At 33.5% G+C, this 27029-nt stretch overlaps 2 protein-coding genes across 2 annotated transcripts in view; both read right to left on the bottom strand.

The window, feature by feature from the left end:
* Nucleotides 1–314: 314 nt before the first annotated feature.
* On the bottom strand, nt 315–10861 carry LOC130636153 (WD repeat and FYVE domain-containing protein 2-like). The gene is made up of 12 exons (XM_057445782.1): nt 10609–10861; nt 5639–5706; nt 5191–5264; nt 4576–4630; nt 4353–4503; nt 3651–3763; nt 3147–3273; nt 2936–3041; nt 2741–2842; nt 2538–2668; nt 1677–1785; nt 315–1597 (listed from the first exon to the last, which is right to left on the bottom strand). Exons 1-12 carry the CDS (start codon nt 10761–10763, stop codon nt 1559–1561), a joined length of 1230 nt encoding a protein of 409 aa, XP_057301765.1. The 5' UTR covers nt 10764–10861; the 3' UTR covers nt 315–1558.
* Nucleotides 10862–11821: 960 nt separating this feature from the next.
* Nucleotides 11822–27029, bottom strand: part of LOC130636151 (zinc finger protein 37-like) — a 36670-nt gene continuing 21462 nt past the window's right edge. The window contains exons 2-5 of the mRNA XM_057445780.1: nt 23692–23961; nt 23134–23581; nt 22632–23043; nt 11822–13059 (exon numbers count right to left, since the gene is read on the bottom strand). Of these exons, the coding sequence (XP_057301763.1) occupies nt 12162–13059; nt 22632–23043; nt 23134–23581; nt 23692–23961 (2028 nt within the window). The 3' untranslated portion in view covers nt 11822–12161. The remainder of the gene's footprint in view (nt 13060–22631; nt 23044–23133; nt 23582–23691; nt 23962–27029) is intronic.

Below are 27029 nucleotides of genomic sequence, written 5' to 3'. Positions count from 1 at the left end.
ACTTTAACTAACTTGTTTCTGATTAAAATTAAAACTCTATCCATGTTTTCGATCCAAGATTGCTTTGCATAAATTATAGCAATACGGTGTTCTCGGCGGTCCGCATGCAATTCTTAACAAAATGACCAAATTTTGAATAAATTAAAAATCAGCACGAATCGTGCTGATTTTAACCAGTCTGGCCCAGGGTCATCTCTTCGCGCCGTCTCGGATATCAAAAAAGCGAAAAATTGCCCTGGGAACGAGGTTGTGTTCTAGGTATCTTATAGCGTGCGACGCGTTTAAAGTGCTAGTTGCATTAAATACCAAGTTCATATCAAATGTTTTTCTTGTAATTATATGGACAGTGAAGTATTTTACATCAACTAAGGATGGAAACTTACGATAAAAATAGATAAGCGAAATGTTAATTTCCTTATACAAGGTTCAAGAATTTTCTACCATATTTTTTGAGGATAACAGTATTTTCATAAAAAAATAGGGGACATCCAAGGACATATAATATTTTTCCTAAAATATTGAATGTCCATTTAATAATTACGTAACACCCAAATTAGCCATTTTTTAACACCTCCCACCCATTGTAACGTTCGTAACAAATCCAGGAGGGCCACAGAAAAGAGTTGTTCAAAAATCAACTTTTGGAGATTTGAGGAGACTTTTTTTAAATTTCAGGAGAATTAAATTTTGAAAAGGCGTGACAACCCTGTTTAAACAAGGTGTATAAGAACGAAATTTGAAGTAATTTTTAACCACGTGTTAACTGACCACCATATTCTCATCGAAATTCGAATGCTGTAGTTATTTGTTCTGGTTTAATCATTCTAAAAAGACTTTTTAAGACATTTTAAGTACGAAATGTGCACTATCCCGTAATTTGAACAAATGTTTTTAACTCAACATTAAAATTCGAATTAGAGAGTTTGAATAATACTAGGGTGTTAAAAAAATAGGGTGTTAATTTTTTATTTTTTTGCCTGTATTTCGCGTTTTTAAGCTAACTTCTACAACTTTTAAACGAAAAAAATATCTAGGTACAAACGAATGCCCAAACTTCTAGGGAAAAATGTAAACACAAGGAGTTTCCCGTTAAACGATATGCGCAAAAGCGCCTAGGAGTTTCAGCGTCCATATTGACAGTTAAAGAAACGACGCTAACTTGCATCCGCCGTAAAAAAAGACGGTAAGATGCAATCCTGTCGTATCCAACATTAAAAGAATTAAACATGAGAGAGGATAGAGATTTAGAGATTTGACTATTTTCATGATAAAGAATCTTTTTGCTTTTGAAGACACTCCACACGAAGACTTACATTCTTCTATGAAACACACAGGTGACGGAGCTCAAACAAAGAGCTTAATCAATATGGGGGAGGGTGACACAACAAACACGGGAGAGGACACCACGCACAGCTAACAATAACTACGCGATGGTACTATTTAAAATTAACATTCTATGCGTCCAGAAAAAAATAAAAATATATAGAAAAACTAAGAAATATAGAAGAAAAGACGAGAAAAATTCCACAAAAAATAATAAAAATAAAAATAAAGTAGTTTATCTTCCCTCGTCCAGAAGTTCTCGAATATCCCATATCTGAAAATAAAAAATCATTGGTATTGTTTTTCCGGTACGCAGAAGAAAGCAGTAAGAACAAGAGGGGGAGAGCACGTACCTTCACCATATTATCCACACCACAAGTTAGCATGCGGGATTTCGAAAGGTCGATATTTAGGTGAGCGATGCCGTGTTTGAGATCATGAAATGTAGATGTCGAAATTTTCCTGAAAACGAAAAAATAAAAATATGAACTCATCGGAACATTGGTCATATCTCAGTCCTATTTACATACACACACTTTTGAGCGGAAATAGGAAACTGAAATAATTCTTTTCAGCTTTCCCACATAGCATAGAGAACTTCGACTCACCTCCAATAAAAAACAACCATTTTGTTGCGTTGTAACGTTGTTTTGTACGAAAAACGTGTTCTGTACGACGTACAGAAGACGCAATATCCTCAAAGTGGACACTTCCTTAAGACTGACGAAACATAGACTCCTAGACGATTTCTTAATAAACTCTTATAATAAAACCTCTCCAAGGCGGACAGTTTTAAGCGGACACCTCTTTAAAGCGGACACTGGGCAAGTAACATGGGCATCCCTAACGGATTTCCGTTTTTGAATTAGAATTTTTACTCGTTTCTTGCTAAAATAAGCAAAAATTCTCAAGGCGGACACCTTTCTAAAGCGAAAACAATCTTTGGTCCCGTATGTGTCCGCTTTAAAGAGGTCCCACTGCACACTATGTGTAAAAAAATTTGCGAATGGAGAAATTCGTCGCTTGGAGTTAAAAAACATTGTAAATTTTAGAATTTTTCTCCCTCTACGCGAGTTAAAGTAGCATTTTTTTCTTGTTCATAAACTTTTGCGAATCGATGCTTTTGGAAAATTTAGCAAAATAGATTTTTGCTAGTTTCTGCACTGAAAGCAAAGGATTAAGGAAAAAAAGTTCATAATCTTATCTTCACTTACTCTTCGTCTTCTATCTTGTCGTAACATTCCTCACACAATCTGACATCGAATTCGTATCCCATCTGAGGTAACACGGATGTTTTATCGCTGCAGTTATGACACACTGCCCGACCACACCTTCGACAATGGTGCTGAAAACAAAATAGATAAATACAGCACCTTCAGAAACTGGTAATGAGTAAACAATACGAAAATCCCCTTACCTGTCTGACGCCAACAATTCGTTGATCCCACATCTGTTTGAAATTCCAAAAAAAGGGCGAAGCACATTTTTCACACATATCGCTTTGTGACCATGTGGGTGTCTGAAAACACAACACACACAACTCTTCCAATTAAACAAAACAGAAATGAGTTATTAAATAAACTACTTGAGGATATGAAATAGCTGACATCACCTCTTTTCTTTCTGATCTGGTATTCCACACTGTCAAGTCTTGATCATCACCAACACTAAAAAGTCGATCTGCATGACTGGCAAGACCAATACTTCGAACTCTAGATCTAAAAAACAAAAACACCTGCTTATGTAGATATTCTGCCAATAATTGCCAGCACATTCAAATTACAAAATCAAAACAGAGCATCAAATGTGCAAACAGAGCTTACAAGTGACCATGCAGTTCAACAGCTGAACCTTTTTGTCCGCCTATATCCCATACTATCACGGATTTATCGAAACTTCCCGAGTATAACCACTTTTTCTCAGCATCCCACGTAAGACATTGAACGCTACCTAAAACATTGAAACACATGTTAGCTGAGAAAACGATGCATCAAGCCGAAAAAAAAAATGTTTGCGAACGAACTATAAAATAAAAATCTGTCAAAAAAGAAACTGTGTTTTCTCAAGTAACCGCCTTCTGGAAGAGAAGACTTCACATGGCAGCTATACATCTGATTTGATGAAGACAAAGGAAACCAGTTAACTACAACCCCAGATAAAGAATACGTCCGAAAAATGGACATTGTTGATTGTGATGGGGATAATCTTGGTAGTGAGAAAATAAAGAAGTTCCAACTCATTTTCGTAATAAATGCTCTTCTAAAATAAATTCCTCCCAGAAATGTTTAATTTTTATTCGACAAAAAAAAGGGTAATAATAGAATTACCTGAGTGGCCCTTCAAAACTGTGATTGGTTTCAAACCATCTTCAGATAATTTCAGCACATGTATTTCACCAGAGAAGTCACCCATAAACGCGTAACTTGAGGTCATATCGAATCTTCAACAATCGTTAAGGTTTTTCCTTTTTTTCTTCACATATTCAGTAAATTTAATTTCTTCCCTTTTTCAATACCTTTTCATCTTTACGAAATTATTAACCTCAATGGAAATTAAATTCCAAGCACATTGAATTTTTTTATATATTTTTATTATCATAATTAGCTTATTAATTTTTCAAAAAGGCCGAAATTAATGACGTTCAAAAATGCATCCTTTCACTCATGCTCTGTAGACTCATTTTTGTAAGAACCAGTAAAAATTCAGTGAGCTTCAATACTGTTCTTTTCACATGATCTTTTGAAAGCTAAAATACATGCCCCTCCTATTAAAAAAATGCCTTAACTGAATTGTCACACAGAGTAATGCATTCTGACACTATAAGTGTACAGCATTTAACTCAAAACAACAACAAGAACAGAAACAAAAATAACAAAAACAACCAAACAACCCACTAATAATAAACAACAACAAGAACAGCAACAATAGCAAAAATAACGATACCTAATCAGATAACAACAACAACAAAAAGTACAACAACAACAACAACATCAGCAACAACAACAACAATAATAATATAGAATAGATACTGCAAGCAAGTACATGAAGCTTTTGCAGTGTATCCACCAATCCTCTTGCCAGTTTTTGTACAATGCCACTGAAACTGCTTGTCATTACTGCAGCTCAGCAACCAGTTATAATCCAGTGCATATACAATGCTTCTAACTCTTTTATTGTGTGCTAAGATACATAAAAAAATCCAGCTAAAATTGCTTTTTCGTCTAAAAAGAGCAAATTGGCTTTGAAACTTACCTATATAATTTCGAACAAGATTTAATTTGTTGCAATCATCAGACAAACTGTATTCCTATTACAAGAAAACAATGCAATCTGATTAACCCTTTACCTACTTTTTCTAATGATATCATTAAGCTGCAGGGCTTTGCTCTAACATCATGGCACAAAAAAATATCTATCCCGACTGCTCATATTTCGTGGACCAAAAATGCCGAATGTTGGGACCAGAATATTGTGAGTTAGTTAAAAACAGGATTTTCTTTAAAGCTGTTGGATAATATTGCTTCAAAATTTTACAACATATTAGTGAGTTTTTTTTGTTTATAAGGAAACTCTTCTTAATGCACCATATGTCCACTTTGTTTTATATTACCAAGTTCATAATGATGGACATGGAGGTGTTTATAACCCACAGTGAACTTTCCTTACAGTTTTAACAATAAAGAAAGTTCTATTTTACCTGTATATAATAATACAAATAAAATGGTGTCACACAGCGACCTTTAACCAACATTTTTAAAGCCATGAATGCAAATTTAATGTTAGACTGCTTATTAAGTGTAGCTTTCTTATTAATGTATAGCTTCATATTTGCTACTCTAAAATGAAGACGTTGGTTAAAGGTTTTACCTGAATTGTTCCATTTGATAGACCAACGAAAACTTTCCCACTCTCTTTGTTATAATCTAAGCAAGTCCCAGCCTCTGCAATTAACAAATACGAAAGTTATATATATAATATAGGTGTAAATTTTTACACTTTTTTTAAATATAAAAAAGGCATTAAAGAACAATATCTTTTACATGCTTTCTGATTGTGATTTTATATAGCTGCTAGATACCATACAATTATCGTTATGAGGGCTGACTTCTTGTTCTTGGTATTTGGTGCAAAAACCAACAATTTGCTTATGCTTTATTTGTTTGGCATGCATGCTGTTCGGTGTTGCTATGTCAGATGCAACAAAAAACAAAGTATTTTACACGATTTATTCATTTAAAATCAAATCAAATGTTGTAGTTATAGCAAAGATTAGCAATTAAAAAAAAATTACAACTTAAATCATTTTTAAATATACCTGGCATGTAGTGACAAATACTTGGCCAAAACTGTCCATTCTGTCGTTGTATCCAAACTCTGATACTTCTAATATAAAAAGAAACCCTTAGTTAAGGCGTATTGTTGACAACTACAACATACAAGCTATATATACTTAATGACTCCTTCATAAATAAATATAGTTCAGCTAATTTTAATTGAAGCTCCTGGTGGGTTGCCATTTTGCCATTAATCTACAAGGTTTTTGTCCAGTGGTGGAAAGCAATTGGCCTATTTGGATTGCCAATACTATTGGCTACATTTAGTTTTGAATTATGGGCTGTATTTACAAGTATTTACAAGAGTATGGTGATTATAGTTCAGGTGCATGTGTGTAAAAAGAAATTGTAAAAAGAGGGAAAGAAGAAACATGAAGAAGTTGTATTGGCTGTAAAATAGTGTTTTTATTTCGTGTACACGACAAGAAGAGTTTCTATTGCGTGTTTTTTTGCTATAGCTCCAGCATCCTCACCCTTCTCTGCCAAATATCACAATGTCTTTTAATTGAAATATTAAAAATAACAACAAAAACGACCAACAATGATATAAATTAAGGTTATAGTAAGGAAAAAAAATATTTTTTTTCAAAAAATTTTTTTGCTTATGGGTATTACACCAACGAATGAGCTTTTTTCCTATGGCCAGCTGTTATAACCGACATGATAAAAATATAAGTAATTATCTTCTGTATTGATGCTTTTTTTCGGGAATTAGGACAATTGTTTTGTTAATTTTGTTGTAAAAATAGACAATCACTTAAAAAATAACAATTACACCCATTTGCAATTGTCTAGCTATCACAGCAATCCACACCACATTTGAAAAAAAAGGAAATGTAAGAAAAAGGTTGTTGATTCCCCTGCGAAAATAAGAATGAGAAAAAAATGTCAATCACGTCACAACACAATAAGGATGAACTTGAGAAAACTTGCCAAAGATATAAAGAAACTTGAAGATGGAAAAGGAAATAGTGGGAATGGATGATTGACTATTGCCAAAATTGAGCCATTCAACGTTTTTATGGAGAAAATGTCCCAGGAGACTTGGGCAATTCTCAAACATTATTCAACACACGTGAACATCCACAGCATGATTATTGCGCTAAAGGAGGATGCAGTTGGTGCAGCTACCAGCGAGATATTACAACTGAGTCCTAAACATCAAGCCCACAAAATCACCTTCACCAATGCTATTGTGAATGCAGTTACTCCAATATTTAAAAGACTTGCGGACAAGTCTTTTTTAGAAGGATGTAAAAATGTCTCCAATCAAAATGCGAATGAGTCATTCAATCACCTGTTGTGGAGTTTGTGTTGAAAAGAACAATATGTGCCTCCTCTGGAGACATCTCCAGCATTGAGCTAGGCATTGAGCTTGAGTGTATGCGTGTATAACTCTGGGTTGAACTATACCACAGAAAAATTATTTGAAATGGCTGAAATAAACACACCAACTTTATCGGTTCAACGTGGCACGTTATTGACAAAGAAAGGATCAAGAACAGTGAATGGGCTGTTAGAGAGGACACTAAAATGAAAAGAAGGCTTTGTAAAAGACAACAAATAAAAAAAGGGCAGGACAGATTCCACAGAAACGAGGGGGTTATACAAGCCTCAAGGTTTTCACTCCAATAAAAAACAAGTTTATTTATTTTCTATATTTATTTTGTATATACATAATATACACACAGCTACATCAACTTTAGGAATATATACTTATAGCTTCACAAAATTCTTCCAAGCTTACTACAAATGCGTCCTCCCGAATTTCTCTGACGATATCACCTGGTGCCAACTCTCCTATGTAATTGAGAACAACTTCAGGGTATCCATATGACACTTGCTGTGAACCAAATTATTTTTGATATATCTATTTTCGTTTGTTTTTTGTTTTGAAAATACAGAATCCTCCAATTAAAGTCTCTTCGAATCAACCAATTAAAGTCTCTTTATTATTTTGTTTTCAGTCATATTTACTAAAATCTAAACACGTGCATACAGAAAGAAAAAGAATATTTGAATAAAGTTCCTTATCATTCTCAAAATAAAACCTGCAAGCAGCGCTCATAAAGTGATCAATACTATGGTGATTTTAGCGAAGTCATGCAGCAAGTTGTTTATCATTGAACATTTGTAAAGCTCTTTTTTCTCTGTGTTAATTTTTTCATAAAGTATATAGTGCTTATATTTCGACTTTCTTTTACATAAGCAGTTAACCTCTCGTAGGAGAGTTGGTTTAAAATCAAGCTGAATAATATATCCTGAATGGTTTTTCGTTTTTCTGCTTTGATAACTCTGACAAAAGTTATGGTGTAAGTTGTGAAAAATATAAGTTACAAAGAGTTGAATTTCGGAAAAAAAGGCAAATTTAAACAAAACGACTTAGAATTAAGAAAAAAATCGAAAAACCATTTTAGATACATCCCTCCCGGATAAGATGATCCAAGAAGATGGGAAAAAAATTCAGTGAATTTGTAAAAAAAAATCGACATGAAGGAGGGGGTCAAATTTTCTCCACCTTATAAATCCGGTGTACCTTAAGTGCATTAATTTTCGTGAGCATTTAATTTCGCGAGTCGAAAAAAGTTACATTTTGCGAGCATTAATTTTGCGGGAATGGATGAATGTGAAATTTTTTGCGAGCATTTATTTTCGCGAATGGTAGAATGGACCAACCTCATTTTCAGGGCTCCTTGCCTTTTTTGAAAATATTTCTGATTTTTTTTTTGAGAGAGAAGAAGCCCTGGGGACGAGGTAGAGAATGGACAAGTAACAAAGGAAAAAGTTGATACAAGGTTTGATTTCTTTTAAGTTTCTAAAGGCAAATGAGATATGGTCAACCTGAGATACGATTTAACCATACAGGTAAATATATACTAAATGATAAGATATATCATTTCACATAATATTTTAAAAACCATGGTTACGTGGAGAAGAATTGAAATTGTAGAACAAGTTGTGGTCAATTTAGAGCTTAATGTATTAAGTTAATAGAAGAACTCAGTAAATATAAAAATAGTTTAGTCACCTCGCTCATCATCAAACGCGTCAAAAATAATAATAAAATTAGAAAAATTAAAAATATTGCAAGCATTAATTTTTGTGAATCAACATTTTCAAAAATTTTGTGAGCATTAATTTTCGCGAATTGGCCTTTTTCAAAAATTTCACGAGCACAAAATTTCGCAAATTAGCCCATTAAATTGCAAAATTCGCGAGATTTAATGCTCGCAAAAAATTAATGCACTCAAGGTATATACTTTTCATTTTAACACGAAAAACTTATATCAACCTATAGAAAATGTTGAGATCTTTCCAAATATTTATATATTTTTAAACTCACACATAAAAACTCATCATTGTAGAGTACAGTTCTATTGCTGTAGATAGGACAAAAGTTACAAAACATTTATATATAGTAATAGCTGAAAATATATACAAGCATGAAATGAAAGTAGAACACATATATAATATAAGCAACAACAAAGCCAAGGTAATAACACATCTCTATATAATATTAATAAGCGTGAACAAAATATATATATACATAGCATAGCTCACAACGTAAAATATGTGAAAATGGTGAACTAACTATGGGCAATACAAACCAGAGAACTGTAGGAAGAAGATCTATATATGTGTGCATTTAAACACTCATAAATATATATTTATGAGTCACAAATATATTAAATTAATGTGAAGAAGATATTGTGACTTAAAAAATCATGCTCACTTTCCCTTACAATATCCTTAAAAGGTGCAGTTTATACTTATTACAACACCATATTTTCACTGCAAATACAATAAATTAGATTAAAAAATTCTTTGCTTAGAATTTTTTTTATTCTCATAAAAGGGTGCATAATATAGTCACCTAAACAGCTGAGTTTAAAATATAAGGGAGAAGGGGTTATAAGAACTAGTTTATGGCAGAATTATTTATTCTTCCTTAATAATACTAATTTCAGAAACTGTATTATGGCCAAATCGCGGATTTACGTACCTGCAAAATATTTTTATAGATAAAATTTAAGAAAATCAATACCCACATATATAATAATCAAGAAGTGACAATAATTTGTTAAATTCTTATTTCAGGAGCAATACAACAAAAAGTTAAGCCAAAATTCTTAAAAGACTCATAACAGGTAATTTTGTGAATGTTTTATAAAAAATTGCTTTTTTTAACACGTTTAAAGCGTTTTAAATCGAGATGGCGTAGCAATGTTCTGTTTGCAAACAGTACCTACAGCTTACAGACAGGGTCAAAGCGTTTTAAACTGGGATGGTGTAGTTATGTGCAGTTTACGTTTACAAACAGAATGTACGGATTTGCTGAGGATTGTTGCCCTTACAGCAGCATGAAATTTTAATACAAACAAAAATTCTGTTGTTTTCTTTATACCTGAATATATTGCTGCTCTACTTCAATGTATTGAGCACTGTGACTTAAGAAAAGAAGACTTCAAAAAATAATTAATTTTCAACATTCAAGTATCTACTTGAATGTTGAAAATAAATTATTTTTTGAAGTCTTCTTTGCTAGAGAGGAGGTCATTGTCATGTACTAAGACCATTGGATAGAGGTTACAGAAGTAATTTTAATGAATCTTACATTAAAATAAATTCATTTCACTTATGCCTACTAGAAAATACCTTGCTCCATTATGAGGGGTTTTACCAAGTTGATTTATTTAAGAGATGATGTAGCTAGAGTAAAACTATATAGTTATGTAGCGAAATGGGTTTGACATCATTAGACAGGGCTTTTTTTAGACTGATGTCTTTATCATCTACATATTATTCTCAATCAACCCTAATTTTACAGACGAAGATTGTCACAAGCCGTTAAGAAAGGCACCGGTGCTCCAGAACATGCATTTAGTCAGTGTCACTTAACAAAAAATTCCTGCTAAAACAAAACGAAACTTTTCGTAATAAAGTCACTTACTTGTCTGACGAAACAGTTATTACAGAATCTTCATGTGGGATAAAGACTGCACTATATATACTGTCCCCTGGGAGATCGAGCTTGCTAATTAAGATAGGTTTTGGTTTCTTATTACAATTCCTACTCTGTGTGCTACTTTTTAGTTCAGCCGCCATTTTAATTTCTGGGAAATAATGAGGTAATGTTTTGCCGTAAATTCTTTTTTTTCTTACCGTGCTTTGCCGACGAGGAGACGATTATTTTGGATGCCAGTGGAAGGATACCAACCTCGTCCCCAGGGTTTCTTAAGTTTTATATAAGGTTGGTCATGGTGAATTTTGTATATCTTTAATCTGATTTTTTTATTAGCAAGGCCAAAATTTATGCAGCTAAGGGCCAAAAAGGCCCTCAAACTAAACTTTCTGAACAATGTAGAGTCCATTTCCGAGTTGATAAAATTAATGTAAATATACATACAATGTATTTATACCGTATATACACAAGATTTCTCAATTGTCACTATAAACACGTATCATCCGACTTATATTATCGGGCAACTTCGGCCATGTTCGACTTATTTCTGTGCATTTTTCTTCTTGCAGAGGCAGAAAGTGGACCAGAAAAGCTTTTTTCTGCAAATGACATGAATTATTATTTGTCTGCAGTGTGAAGATTATAAATGTATGTGTAACAACATTTAACTTTAAATAGTTTGATTACATTTTTGTTCTTCTGAAAGGCCAGAGAGAACTTCAGAAAACTTTTTTTTGTATAGCTTGATGTTTGAAGCTTTTGAACTTTTGATTTGTTTTCTGTCAGCAACTTGTCTTTTAACCTGGTACTGGAGTTGCTAAAAATACCTTTAAATTGATAGAAAAGCTGCTTAACAATTTCCTGGAAGAAAACCGAACACTTTGCAAAAACCCTGCTAACAATTACTCGAATTGTTTTATTTGATGTAAAATTCTTACATAATATCCACACCACAGAAGACGAAATGATGATTATCTGGAGAAAAACCATTGAGAACCAATGCTGTTGGTTTGGTATATAATGTGTTTGTAAAATTTGACTCAAATCATAAATTGTTGCTTATATCTAATATTACCTTATACTAAAGTTGCTTATAGCAACCTTACAGATTTTAATTTAGTTGCTTATAAACCGGTTACTTATATGTAAAAAAAATGGGTGCAATTTGACATTAAGTGTGGTATCAAAACTATTTTAGCAGTACGTCAAACTTGGTGGGTCTGTTTATCACTTTTTATCAATTTATCAATATTCTAATACAACTATTACACACGGGAAAACTTAAGTCTTAAGTCGTGATGCGTAACAGCCTAATCTTCATCGGACGATTTGATGGAGTGATATGCTGATCTAATGAGGCTTCTAATTTCCATCAGATCTTGCAAGACTTTTGAAATAATATTAACGTTAGCTGCGAAATAGTTTGAACCAATTGATTATGGACAAATAGCGCCATTTCCAATACAGCTGTGACACTCCTTTTAGATGTAAGTATTTTAACTCCAATAAAGTCAATTTCTTGCACTGCTTATCGGATCGGATCAAGTTACGTTGAAATCTGAAGTTGGCATACCGTAAAATTGATACCCTCTGGCATGTGGCTGCAAAGGCTGAAAGTAACCTAGCTCGGGTATATGCGATATAGCATTTCTTATAATATCGCTGGTGCTAATGTTTCGCAGTAGTGGATGTTGGTGTATGGGCGGAACCGAAACAGGAATTTGCTGAATTAAATGGTTATTGGTGGTTGGCATGGTAGTGTTTCCGACATCTTGTTCGCGCTGTACGTTGCGGTTTGTTCTCGGCTTGCGCGTTTTGCTTTCTGTGCCCTCCGCGTTCTCACTGTGCAACTTCTCTACGTGTACCTTCATGTTGAATTTAGTTCCGAACATTTTATTGCATATTTCGCACTTAAAGCGTTTTATTCCCAAATGTGTTGTACGTTCGTGGTTTTTTAAAGTAGTCGAGCGCTGAAACGACTTCTCACAGAACTGGCATTTAAACTTCGAACTCACTCCTCCTAGGTGGATGAACATATGTTCTCTTAGTTCGTACTGGTAGGCAAATGTTTTCGGGCATTCCGTGCATTGTATTTTCTTTTCTTTGTGCTTCTTGTGCACGTGGGCGTTCATATTTGAGTAATGATTAAAAGTTTTGTCGCAAAATTGACAATTATATTTAAGTTTTTCTCCATCTGGTCCTATATTACTTTTCCGTTTAAAACTATCTCCAGGCCAGCTATAATGAAACTGCATGTGTCTTTTCACCTGCGCCATGTTTGTAAATGGTCGCTTACAAATCTCACACTCCACTTTTTTCTCTTGGTGTGTTAACAAATGTTTATTCAGCGCGCCACGATCTTTGTACGCCTTTTTACAAAAGTCACATTCGTATGGGCGGTTGTCGCTATGAGCTTTCATGTGCTCCTTCAGGTTGTATCTAAATAAGCACATTGTATTTTAGACAACGATTACAGAGTATTACCATAAAGCAATTAATTTTCAATTATTTTTTTTTTTTTTTTGACAATTAACTTTTTGTCAATTTCACTGTTCGCGAAAATTAAAGGAGAGGCGAACTGCGTACGGCACGGTTGTGGAATAAAAGTTCAGACTGTGTTGATTTTAAAGACCAGACCGGCTGGCATTGTCAGCTCTATAATAAATCAATTTACATGATCCAACCATCATAACAAAAAACGTCCTAAAAAAAGTCTAAGAATGTTTTATATTGAAAATATTCGTAGGGTTATAAAAATTTGATGTTATTTCACATAAAAACGTTAAGCTTTGCAGAACGACATCATACTAGATCCAAAATATAAAACGGTCTGTTAAAAATAGTTTTGTTTACATCTTTGTGAGGGCTGAATTTTTTTTATAATTCGGTATTTTTACACATTTGCCAAACAGGTGAATAAATTAAAAAACAATGAAATATATTTCTCCTTATTGTGATGTCACGGATCAATACGCACAAAATAATGAATCAAAGAAAGTTAAAGATCAAAATAGCAAAAATGTTGAAAAACATGTGAGGAACATTGTTATTTTATACTACTAACGTACTGAATAAATTGATATTTTACTTTGTTAGTAGAGATAAAGAAAGTAAAGATTTGTGAAAAAAAATGACGCCACCATATTGCGCGTTTCGATTTGTTGTTAAAGCTTGGTTCTTACTATGAGCTAACGATGAGCTAACCATAGTGCGCATAATATGTTAGCCGATTTCAATTTTTTAACTGCGGGTACCTGATGTATTCGTTTCACGTTCACACTACGATGCATCGTTAGCTCTTTTGTAGCCAAATCTAATGCAAGAAAGAATGAAAAAGAAAGATAGAAAGAAAGTCTTGTTATTATTACTACTTCGAAGAAGACGACGTAGCCTGGAAAGAAATGAATTAACAAAATTACGAAAGAGGAAACGACTTTGGGTCAGAGAGGCAGAAAAAATCTTTCACCCTGAACACAAACTCTTCTTCTTCTTCTTCCTCAAATATCAATTTTGTCAGCCATTTTAGTTTTAAAATGGCTTTTCACAACGAAACATACTACTATTTTTTAAAACATAAATCGCTTTCAGCACGATATATGTCGGCTTCCTTTGAAGATTGCTGAAAGTGAGCTTACCTCACTGTTAACCGAAAAAACATATCAAAAAAATTTTGATTTCAAATAATCGGCTAACGACGAGCTAATGACGAATTCAGCTGTGAGCTAAGCAGGTACTTTTACGTTTACACTATGAGCTAAGGTCTTAGCGCGTCATGCGCTCTATGGTTAGCTCATCGTTAGCCCATAGTGAGAACCAAGCTTAAATGTTTCCGGTCTGTATATTTATTCACATTTGGCGCCATCTCATAATAACAAACTTTCTCGTTCGAAGCTCGTAGTATTTTGTGGAAAAGGGACTCGAAACATGAAAAAAATATTGTTGTTGATCATGATAGATATTTCTTAAGTTCAGAGAAGGTTATATAATGCAGTTATTATTACAGCACGTAAAATATTCTTGGTTATCTTAAGTAAAAGATCTTATTTTTGATGTTTACTGGTAAGTACATCCAAAATCTACTTATTTTTATCCTATACAGCCATAAAGATTTTGTAAAAATGTTGTTAGGAAGATATACAGATACTTTAGTTATGAAATATAATTTTTTATTTGTATTATAGCTACCTTCGTAGATTTTAGGATTTAGAAATTTATATTTTTTTCTCGCTTAAAATTTATTTTCTGGCTGCCACAAAATAGTTTTTTGTTCGCATCTCCTTAAGTCCCGCAAAAATTGGATTTTTTTTATTTACCTAGAACTACATATAATCTATATGTGAGTAGACCTATTTTCATATCCATTTGGTTCCGCGAAATATACATACTCAAAATGCAGAATAACATGAAAACGAGATTAGTTATGAGCAAATTTGGGGATGCTGGTTGTTTGCATGCAAGTTTGAAGAATGTATCAACAAAATGTTGACTTTTACAATTTTTAACTGGCAGTTTCACACAATCGTAGTTTACACAGTTATAAAGAGGGTTTTGGTAGTGGTAGTGTGACAAAAAAAATTAAAATATTGCAGATTTTAAGGGCGTATCTTTTGGTATATGTTAGCTAGCTAGCTAAACCTCTAAAACCTCCTAGCACGTTAAACCTAGCCCCGTTTTTAGAATGATGTGAATACATTTTTACTTACTGTTTCCAAGTAAATTTAGAACTAAAACTCAATATACAGTTTACTTCTGATCAGTTAAAAAAATTAAAATTAGCTTGCCAGTATAGCAAGCCAAAAAGTAGCCAGCCGCTAAAAGCTACAACCCTGGAAAGACATATTGTAAATATCATTTTGCTTGACTGATGCTAACAGAAGTATTCCAGAAACCTAAAGAAAAAAACATCGACTTCAGGGGAAAGGGGATGGCACAGTAAAGAGATTTCAAAGGTTGGATTTTCTTATAGCATTTTCCCAAGTATTTTTTCCATGGTTGTAGCTATAGCTTAGCTGCATGAGTTACCAACAAATCATTTTTCACCATTTGTTGCGTTAACTGATATTTAAAATTAATATTTTCGGTATTGGCTGTTGTGATTATGTAACTGTCGCACTTCCTCTGTCACTACTCCCTCTCTTACTGACTGTCAAAAATCGTACATTTGTATCAAGCATTGTGATGGTTAACCTTAATACTTACAGTTTGTAAGTAATATGAATTAATAGAGCATAGAGCTTATCATAAAAATAATCATAAAAAAAATGAAAATAAAATAATACATAAGAATTTCTGGATTTCAGCTGTAAACGTGCTTAATATTTATGAAAATCCCAGTCTCAATGTTCTTAAAAACCAGGTCCTTATGTATTTTGTTTTCTTACCAGTATAGCAAGCCAAAAAGTAGCCAGCCGCTAAAAGCTACAACCCTGGAAAGACATATTGTAAATATCATTTTGCTTGACTGATGCTAACAGAAGTATTCCAGAAACCTAAAGAAAAAAACATCGACTTCAGGGGAAAGGGGATGGCACAGTAAAGAGATTTCAAAGGTTGGATTTTCTTATAGCATTTTCCCAAGTATTTTTTCCATGGTTGTAGCTATAGCTTAGCTGCATGAGTTACCAACAAATCATTTTTCACCATTTGTTGCGTTAACTGATATTTAAAATTAATATTTTCGGTATTGGCTGTTGTGATTATGTAACTGTCGCACTTCCTCTGTCACTACTCCCTCTCTTACTGACTGTCAAAAATCGTACATTTGTATCAAGCATTGTGATGGTTAACCTTAATACTTACAGTTTGTAAGTAATATGAATTAATAGAGCATAGAGCTTATCATAAAAATAATCATAAAAAAAATGAAAATAAAATAATACATAAGAATTTCTGGATTTCAGCTGTAAACGTGCTTAATATTTATGAAAATCCCAGTCTCAATGTTCTTAAAAACCAGGTCCTTATGTATTTTGTTTTCTTGCTTTTTTTCTTTTTTTTTCTTGCTTTACAGAAAATAATCTCAATGAAATATTTCCAAAGTGAAAATACAAAACCAAAAATTTTGTTTTTGACGTCACAAAAATGTGACATTGTTTTCACTTATTAATGTTAATTGTTTTCACTTATTAAAGTTCGACATGACAAGCATTTTGTGGACAAAATTTTAAAGAATTTTTTTTAATTCTAGACAGTATGTCAGTAAATGTTTTCTGTTTTTTAAGCAACAATTTTTTAATTATTTTGTGACGTGATCCTCTCAAGGAAATATTTGTTTCTGACCGATCCAAATTTTTATGGAAGAATGGAGTATTCTTACAATCATATAACACTGAAATTGAACAAAAATTCAACGACAAACAATTTAATTCTACGGAACTTGACAATGAAATCAAGTGGTAAAACATTATCAGACTGTTCATCTGCTGCATACAACCAGACCCATGTGTCAAATAGAATTAAACAACCTAAAACTTGGTGGACAAACGAGCTCACAAAACTGAAACATGACTTATCAAAACATTTTAACGCATGGAAAAATAAAAGGTTTTTCTCGTGATCCAAACAATGTGACATATAACCGTTATCAATTCTGCAGGAAGCTGTTTCGCAAGGGTGTGAAGTTTGAACAGAATAAATGCGTTTGCAAATACTATATCAACATAGATGAACTCAAACGTACCAAAGCTAAAAAAATTTTGGCAAAAGATGCGATCACTAAAGCGCTCAAAATCAAGACCTTTTACCATTAACAACAAACGAACTAAAGAAGATATTGTCGAAGAATTCTCTTCCCATTTTGACAAGTTATTGAATACTCCTAAAATAAATTCCGATGCATCACACGAAGTCAACTATGGCTCAAAAACTTCTACACATATATCCTGAACTTACAAAGTATTTCTACATTGATGTCATCTTCAGTTATAATACCACTTGTGAAATCATATAAAAAATCACTCTCTGACCCAAACAACTACCGTGGAATTAGTCTAATACCTATTCTGACAAAAGCATTGGATTCTATCATTCTACATAAATATCCAGATCTCAAAATAACTAATGATTTTCAGTTTGGTTTCAAATCTAATTCTTCAACCTTGCATGCGGAATTTATTGTAAAAGAGACCATTTAGTATTACGAAAATAAAAATTCTCCTATTTATGTCTGTAGATTGGATGCTGGAAAAGTTTTCGATTCCTGCAACTGGAATTCTCTTTTTTCAAAACTTATAGAAGACAGTCGTCTATGATGGCCGAGAACTGCCATGCAAAAAAAAGAATCTAAAATTAAAAAAATGAATCAATTCAAAGCGAAATTGTATGACCTAATGAACACGAGGCCTGAAGTAAAAAAGAAAAAAAAAAATCAAACTTTATGTCAAGAGGACCTTCATTAAGAACTTAAATTTTCGGCGAAAATGTATCGTCGGAAAAAATTTTTGGACAAAAAAAAAATCCGAAAGTTCTTCTGTCCGAAAATTTTCGTTCCTATTGTAATTGGATTTTTTCAATGGATGGTCATGACAAGCTCGTATCAGAACAGTAAATTCCACTAGCTATTTATGGTTGTATATATAGCTAAAAATATCATTTTTAAGAGTATGGACCTCAAATTTAAATTCAAGAGATAACTGGTAGGTGGTATCTTGAGTACCTATATTCTAGGAGATTCCAAATTTTTCAAGGTTAGACAAGGGCACAGAGACATCTATTATCAGTGTTACGCAGTGTTTCTTAACACAAACCCATATGGATCAAGACATAGATGATGCTACAGACTCTGTTATATACGGACCCTCTACTTTAAATCAAGTAAGAAACTTTATCAAAAATATATATATTTCAGTATTCTATGAACAAAAAGTAACAATTTATAAATCAATGCATAAACAATAACAATAAAAATCTGAACAAATACACACTTGAATTGTAAAGTGAGCTAAATATTCAGCCTTTGAATTTGGTTGGTATCAACAATCCATTCTAATGTACTGTTTCATCATTGTTGACATATTTGGAAAATTCGCCTTCGATAAAATTCTCTACCATTAGAAAGGAATATTCCCCGACTCTTCTAATAGTTTTCCTAATTTTGCTATGCGATATGAAAAGTTCTACCAAATTCTTTTCTAGCATCACCGGTTAATTTCATCTTGAACTGTTCAGCAAAGTTTAGTGTAACATACACATTTTTACTGCTTTTCGTGATAAAGTTTCCTTATTTTCCTGAATTGGTGAAGCTTTGTTCACCATGTCATTAGCATCATATGTTTTCTTTAAAATCTTCTTGAGGACCAGTTATTATTACTATTATTTACCCAGGATAGCCTCTTCAGTTTTTATAGGAACTGTTATCAATGAGTGTCCCGCGAAGGGGGTCCTAGTGCATTAAAGCTCCCATTTGGACAACGAAAGGCGTGCTTAGCACAACAACCGCTTAACTGGACAACCACCTAAGATATCAATTCTATTCTCATGCTGAACGTTAAGCAGAAAGGATCAATTCACACTGTTATTGTCTCTGGCATGACTCGGTTGAAAATTATGATAAACTTTGATTGTATTTATTCTTTGCCTTTTCTTGTTGAAATTTATTAGTGCGTTCATCATTAGTTTGCTTAGCACTTCTTGATCTGCATCATTTTCCTTATTCATAAGATAGTTTCTTGAATTGTTTTGAAAAAATCTAACATGAATTAAATTAAATGATTTAATTTGATCTATTCTAACACAAGATGGTCCATTTATACTGATTTTAAAATATCACACTCCATATTTCTATTGCACAGCCTGTAATTTTGACATTATCAAATGTTATTTCTTCGAAAGGATAAGGTACAAACTCAAGAGGACCAATCTTTGGATACTTCATATCATAAAACTAGCTACCTGTTGTTTTACTGGCACAACGCTGAACAATCATTTCTTTTTCGCCAGAATGTTACCTCCAACTGTAGCCCCGGCTTCTTCACTTTTCCTTTTTTCCATTGACAGGCTTTTTAGTTCTTTTATTTTTCATTGTACATGCGAAGTGCTTCCACTTGTCTGCATCCTTTATTCGCCACCATTTTGTCTTAGTCCAAATTTAAAGTTTGAGAGTATTACATTTGGTTCGTGAATTTTGGAGTCAATAGCTATACGTCGTAACCACATTTTTGACAATTAACAGTTTTTTATAAGCCAAAACATCACAATTCATCATTCCCGCGGAAAATATTTTGTATTTTTCAAAAAAATCGTTGATTTGAGAAATTACTTTTAGATTTATAAAAACAAATTCATTTCATTTCATTTCATTTTGATTTGAAGCAAAGTTGATTTCATTTCGTTTCATTTCATTTGTTTTTTAAAAAAGTTGATTTATTTTTTTGTTTTTAGATTATTTTTTTTGCATGGCATAGTCGTCTACCTCCTTATGTTGTGAAAGTTTTGGATAATTTATACTCAAATGGAACCGCTTTTGTGACTTATCAAGGTGAGACTTCTCAAATTTTTAAGCTATCCCAAGGAGTACGTGAAGGGTCGCTATTGTCACCTTATTTATATAATATTTATGCAGAACAACTTCTACGTGAAATTCAATCGTTAAATATAGGGACAAAGCTGTACGGCGAATTCACTGGCATTGTGTTCTATGCAGATGATATTATTCTGATGAGCGCTACTCTCTCTGGATTGCAGAAAATGATAGACCGCTGTGTAAAGTATGGCTATAATCATTTAATTAAATTCAATACTAAAAAGACGGAATTCGTTATGTCTGGAAAACCTCCATTAAAAAATCCTTTTATAATCCTCCATGGTAACCCAATATATCCTACTGACTCTCTTAAACATCTTGGTTTTGTATGAACTATGCATAAATCACACCTTGAGCTGAGTCAATCGCAAAAAAATCATAGACTCTGTGAAATGTGGCACACTTGTAAACGCTGGTATTCGTTTCTGTCACCCCTTTAGCATCATAAAACACTTTACAAATCTATCATCATCCCAAAACTCACATATGGGCTCGAGTTATCTTCACTTCCAGCGTCTTCACAACGTAAGCTCGAGATTCAGGCACGATCCGCACTGAAATATTTATTTAACGTATCTCGATTTAGTAAAAACATTTTGCATGAACTATTTGAATTAGATACAATCTGTTTAATATAAAAAAAAAACTCAATTTATTCCGTCGATTTCTTCATAATGAAGTAACACGTAAAATACTTGTCACACAACTGTCTACAGATCTCCGAGCTGGGTCTTTCCTTGGTGACGTCATACAGATATGCAGACAACAGCATATTGATGTGCTGGATTTGCTACTTTCAAATAATACACCTGTGCTGATAGACGAACTGAGAATGATTATTGAGAATTGGTATATCCCGAACACAGACTGCGTTTCAGATCGATTTTAGAGGCCAACATCTGACGATAATATATATTTTATTTTTATTCTTTTATTCCTTTCCTTTATTGTTTGTAATATGTACCCGAATGGGTGTTAATTTCAAAGATGAAATATATATGAATACTGGACAATTTCATTTGCCTGAAAAAATACCAAGATGGTAACTCTCTGAATACAAAATTTAAGAATTAGGATATCATCCTTTTAGTCAACTTTATATTTTGAAATTTTAGATTTTTTTAACCAAATTCAATCTTTGATAGAGGCTTAAAATTTAACGCAAGAACATTTAGAGAAAGGTTTAAAGTCCAACTTTTCCCACCAAGTCAAATTAGTATCCTAATTCTGAGATCACAAATGTGTAAAATGTGAGTTATAAATACTTCCAAAACTACCCTCACTTGGAAAAAAAAACACAATTCAAAACCACAGTCAGTAAGCCTGGCTAATGTTAATTTCAGATATGTTGTTTAAAAATAAGGTAACTGGCGACACAGGACATATACCAGCAACATCACCAATTTTGGTAAACAGCTTAAAATTCACGGTTGTTTGGAACAAGTCAGTCAGCCAAATAGTTAGCTACTCATATCATATTCAAAACTAGCTAATACCTAGCTTATTTACCACGAAGAATAATAAACAAAAGCATTAGAACGACCCAATGATACATGCTATTATCCTATATCATCACCAAATGTTAATAACAATCTGTATGACAAATTATTTTGCAAATATTGCAAGTAAACAAACGATATCTGCACTACTTCGCTGCAAACTAAAATTTTGTTCATAACTAATCTCGTTTTCATGTTATTCTGCATATTGAGTATGCATATTTTGCGAAACCAAATGGATATGGAAATAGGTCTATTTTAACTTTAGCAGTCTTTATTTCATGTCTCCTGCATAAACGTCCTTGAAAAACGGTATAAATTGAGAAAAAAAATGTCATCATATTCTTTTTTCGCGTAATATTAAGACTTGCAAACTTCGCGTAAATGAGTTCTTAAAAAGTTAATTTTTTTTCAAAATTTGTCGCAAAAATTAATTTACTTGTACAAGAATCGTAAATCTTACACTTAATATTACCGTCTTTTTCCGACTTCTCCTGACATTCCTCCCTTTCCAATATCTGTTTAAATTCGCAGTAAAAATCATAACCATGTAAATAGTTTTCATGAAAATAAGTTTAGAAAGAATTCACTTATTGATCAACAAAGAATATGCTAAAGCTTCTGACAATTAAAGACAAATAACAAGTTTGATGCATATATGAGCTCTGGTTCTCGATACACTTAAGTTCAAAGTATAATAGGACGATAACGCAAAAATTAATACCCGCGAAAATTAAAGTATATACTTTCCCCTCAACATTTCCAGAGGTTTTAGGCCGAAATTCCTTAGTACCTAAATTTCTGCTTGCTTTATCATGATGCTTTATCATGATTATTTTTTAGTATTACCCTGCCTTGGTATACTTGATTGTATACTTGCTAGAATATGCTTATAAAAGAAGAAGTATATAAAAGGTTTGTACACGCGGGTACAAGTACACAAAGGTTTTTCTGTTCTCCTACTCAGTTACTAAAAAAATCGACGTTTTTACCTTCCTATAAATTTCTTTTGGCATATTTCACACTCGAACTTTTTCTCCATGTTGTGTTTGCGCAGATGGCCGCGCATGTTATTTTTGAACTTGAACTTCTTGTCGCAAACGGGACACGAGTATTGGTATGACGAATTATGTTTGTCCATGTGGTGCTTCAAGAAGTGGGTGCTTTTAAAGGTGGTCATGCAGATTGTGCAAGTGTGGTTGTTGTTGTGCGTCAACAGATGCTTCATCAAGTTTTGTTCGGACGACAGAAGTTTGTCGCACACCATACATTTTAAATTGCTGGAATTTCCATTTATTTTATCTGCAATATCCTCGTTGTTGACAGTACCTTCTTGCACGATCTCTGCAGGAGCTACGATGTCGGGATCGATAACAGTCGATATGATTTTCGAAATTTTCGGCTCTAAAACAGAGATTTAAAATAAAAAAACGGATAACCTATCTTCCGTAGTTTAGTTTTTGAAAAGATTTAAAAATTAATAAATTTAAACACCTTTTCCCTTTTCCTTTATCTTCCTTAACTTCTCTTTTGCTTTTTTGATTTTGTCTTTTTTTCTCACAAGAGTTGACTTGACTTCAAAGGAGTGCACACTCTGTCGTGGAGGCCTAGCTTTGCGTTTTGGTGCACCTTTTTTTGAAGGAGAATCAACAGAATGTTCGACACTCACATTTTTTTTCATTGAGCCTTCTACAACAATGTCTGGGTCGTCCTCTGGTACTACTGCTTTGACGACTTCTTGCGTGACGGCAGTAGCAGCATTGGGTTCGGTTTCAGCTTCCTTTTCATTCGTTGCTTCTGTTGATGCAATGAAAGTGTTGGGAGAATCTTTATCATTTGCAAATGCTTCGCGTTCCTCTCCTTGCATTATAAAGTTGACATCTTCTTCGATATCGGAATCATCGAGTTTGTTATCAACACTTTGCTTTTGTTTGCCACTAACCTAAGCATAAATATCAATTGAAATATTCAAGACTATGCTTTAAAAAAATTGTTATTTAAGAAACGTTTTATTTCAACGCCATATGAAATCAAATAAACATGAAGTTATACCCCTTCTGGTTCGTTACCAATCAAATGAGAACCTGTTGCAACAGTGGTATTATTTTGACTCGATGTGTCGTTCTGGTTCGCTTCTGCAGGGCTGGTTAGCGTGGATATTCGAATTTTATTTTTATCGTGATGCTTTGCCTGTGTGTCTTTCTCTTGCGATATCAAAGATTTTTTGGACCAGAAATCTTGTAATAACTTTTCACAGTATATTAAAGAACTTTCAGGCTTCCATGAATCTTTCCAATGTATCAAGTAGTATCTATGGCCATCCTGTACATAATAAATAGATGAATCAGTTGAAGTAAAATCAAAACAAAGAGTTGTTTTTTCTTAATAACTAGAAAGCATTACTGAAATTATGTTCAAAATGTCAGTTTCATACGACTTCCGTCGAGTTATAAACAAATAAAGATTATGGCATGACATGTCAAAGACCAATTGATGAGGCGCAAGTCCAGCATTAACTTGCGCCTAATCAATGGGAGGATATTTAGTTGGTTTTAGAAATATCTATCACTGGATCTATCACTGGAAAGCATATCCAGGCCGTTTTCAGTAAAGCAGTTTCTTGAAAATTATAATACTAGGGGACAGTTTTTTGTGGTTGAAACAGCAGTTACCAAGAATAGTTCATAATACTGATTGTTGCCTTTTTTACCCATCAATTTTGGTGCACCTATTTTACACTTATTTTACCTGTTATACGAACGCAAAATAACATCTACATTAGAGATATTTCTACAATTCTGCGTTCCGAATTTTTTTGTATCTTTATGACTACTTTAACAGCGTTAAATTTTATTGGCATAGTTTTGCGCAGTTTTTGCGGAGAGGAGCGGATCCCATTTCCTCATTAAATAAGCCAAATAAAAGGGACGGAGGAGAGTGTATAGGATTTCCGCACCTATACATCAAATTTTTTTAATATTGGTAAATTTTTGACAGGGTTGCCCAGTAGTTTAATCTGGTCATTTTTTGCGCAAACCTCTGATTGAGCGAGACAATGTGTTTTTAGCGCGGCGATGAAGTTTTTGTTGTTTTTTAAAGATGGTCTAGCAGTGAGTCCGGTTGAGAGCAACTCAGTGTACAGTTTTAGGTGATCCGTGGGTCATTTGTACTAATATCACGTGACTTTTTCTCGGATAACATAGCGCCTTAAACTCAAACTTTCGTTTATCTAAGCTATATCGCACCTGATAGAGGAAGGGCTTGTTCAAGAAAACGAAAAAAGGGTATGTTTAGCTCGTTAGTATATCACTATTTTTTGCATGTTGTGAACCCATTCTTATTCTCACTCACACCTAAAGCTAGCTAGCTTAAAACTGCCGATTTAGATAGAATAATAATAGAAATTAGATAGCATTTAGCTAGCTAGCTACACTGTTAGGGTTAGCTAGCATAAAAACAAACAAACAATGCAATATAGCTAGCATCAAACTAGCTACAAGGCTAGCATAAAATTAACTACCGTAAATGCTCGATTTAGCGCCCTGGGCGCTTATTTAAAAATTCAACTTTTGGGGTGGGCGCTTATTCGAGAGGGGCGCTAAAACGAGAGGGGCGCTTAAAAAAAAACTCAAGTTGTGTCAAATCAAAAATTTTTTAGCAACTAAGACAGTATTAGTAAGTGATAAAATAATAGAATAAAACAGAAGACATGCTCTAAAAATAACGTTGTTAATGTTCTTAAAAACTAAATATTCTCTATGTCAATATCATCGTCTTCGATTTCGTCATCGTCCAATAAAAAAACTTCGTTTGCCACCTCTTCTACATCGGAATCAGTTACGCTATGTGATGAAAAAGGGTTTGTTTCATCCTCGGCATCCCGTAATACCTGCATTTGTGTTTTAAGCATTGTTTTGCCTGCTGCACAAGGTTGTGATTCTTTGAAACAATGAATATCGTCATCTTCAGAACCATCAACTTTTATATTTAGTGCGCATGACTTAAATGATTGTTTAATGGTATCAGCTGATAAGGATGACCACGATTCTAGAATCCATTCAACAATACGTTTACGAGGTGGTGCCTTAAGATTGCCATCAACGGTTTCGTTGTGTATTCCCTCATCTGCAAGCCATTGATCGTATCTTTCTGTACACATCGCCTTAAATGGTTTATTCCATGACACATCTGGTGCTTGAATGTACTTCGTGCATCCTCCGGGAATAATAACCTGATCAATGTTTGAAGACTTTAATGCTGCTGCAACATATGACACTCGTAGGAGTCCCACGCTAAAAATCGCTTACCGAAAGAGAAACTTCCCAAAACCTTCTTAGTATAGTCAAGAGTCAATTCAGTATTCATCCAGCCATTTGATGAAGAAGCTATTATACAGCGTGTTTTGAATTCGTCGTTTAGTGTTTTTGACTCACGTTTTGCGCCTTTAAATACGATATACGGTTTCAATCTTGTTCCATCCGCTTTTGCTGTTAAGCAGACAGATACTCGTGATTTTTCATGGCCAGTAGTTTTCATTGTAACAGTCTTGTCACCTTTTTTATGTACTGTTGTATCAGATACCATATCTGACCAAACGGGTGTTTCATCCATTGCTATGATGTTTGAAGGTGAATAATGATACTTAGAAGCATAACGTCGAGTGTAAGTATGTAAGACACAAGTTTATCGATCAACTTAGAAGGATCTTTTTGAGCGACAGAAGTTTTCGTCTCAGAGATAGCCCATTTCGAAGCATAAACTTCTGCAACCACCCTGTACTTGCTACAAATGTGATGCTATTTTCTGAATCACTTTCTTTCGCTTTCTCATTATACACAAAAAGGGCTTTTTTCATGATCAGTTTTCTGGAAACTCGAAGTCCTTTATCTCGTCTATCGTAAATCCATTCAACAAGCACTTCTTCCATCTGCTGATCGAGAGGTTTGCGTCCAGCACCGTCTAATCGTTTCCTTATTGAACCGTGATCTTTCTTTTTTAAAGATTGTAATTCTTCTTTACACTTTGACCATTCTCTTATTCTCTTTCTATCAACGTTGAATTTTCTGCTTGCTGAACTTATGCTATCGAGTTCGGCGTAAGCTACTGCGTCAAGCTTAAACTTTAAGCTATAACTAGATACTTTTTTACCCTTATGAGAAACAGCGACTTCGTTAGTTTCGTTTCCATCCGCCATATTTTCGTACCACACTTGACCTTGAAATTTTTCTTTATTTCCAAAGCTATCTTTATTTCACTTCGCAGATCTTTTTTAAATGTCCTTCACCACAGAAGACAATTTCTGCAAGCTCCTCAACTATCTAACATTGTGTAAAGCCAATAAGATGGAGTGTTTTCATCGATGTTCACAAAGATCAAAAGACAAAGGTGAC

The sequence above is a fragment of the Hydractinia symbiolongicarpus genome, chromosome 3 (assembly GCF_029227915.1).
Source record: "Hydractinia symbiolongicarpus strain clone_291-10 chromosome 3, HSymV2.1, whole genome shotgun sequence".
In the NCBI taxonomy this organism is placed as follows: domain Eukaryota; kingdom Metazoa; phylum Cnidaria; class Hydrozoa; order Anthoathecata; family Hydractiniidae; genus Hydractinia; species Hydractinia symbiolongicarpus.
The sequence above is the reverse complement of the archived record's forward strand: the minus strand, read 5'-3'. Positions and strand labels throughout refer to the sequence as shown.

What these genes read in the sequence shown, in the direction of transcription:
- LOC130636153 (XM_057445782.1), bottom strand. Translation starts at nt 10,763, where the DNA reads ATGGCGGCTGAACTAAAAAGTAGCACACAGAGTAGGAATTGTAATAAG. An exon ending in GACAAGATAGAAGACGAAGA is followed by an intron (nt 1,786 to 2,537) that starts GTAAGTGAAGAT and finishes TTTCGTTTTCAG; the next exon opens with GAAAATTTCGACATCTACAT. An exon ending in GTGTGGATAATATGGTGAAG is followed by an intron (nt 1,598 to 1,676) that starts GTACGTGCTCTC and finishes TTTTATTTTCAG; the next exon opens with ATATGGGATATTCGAGAACT.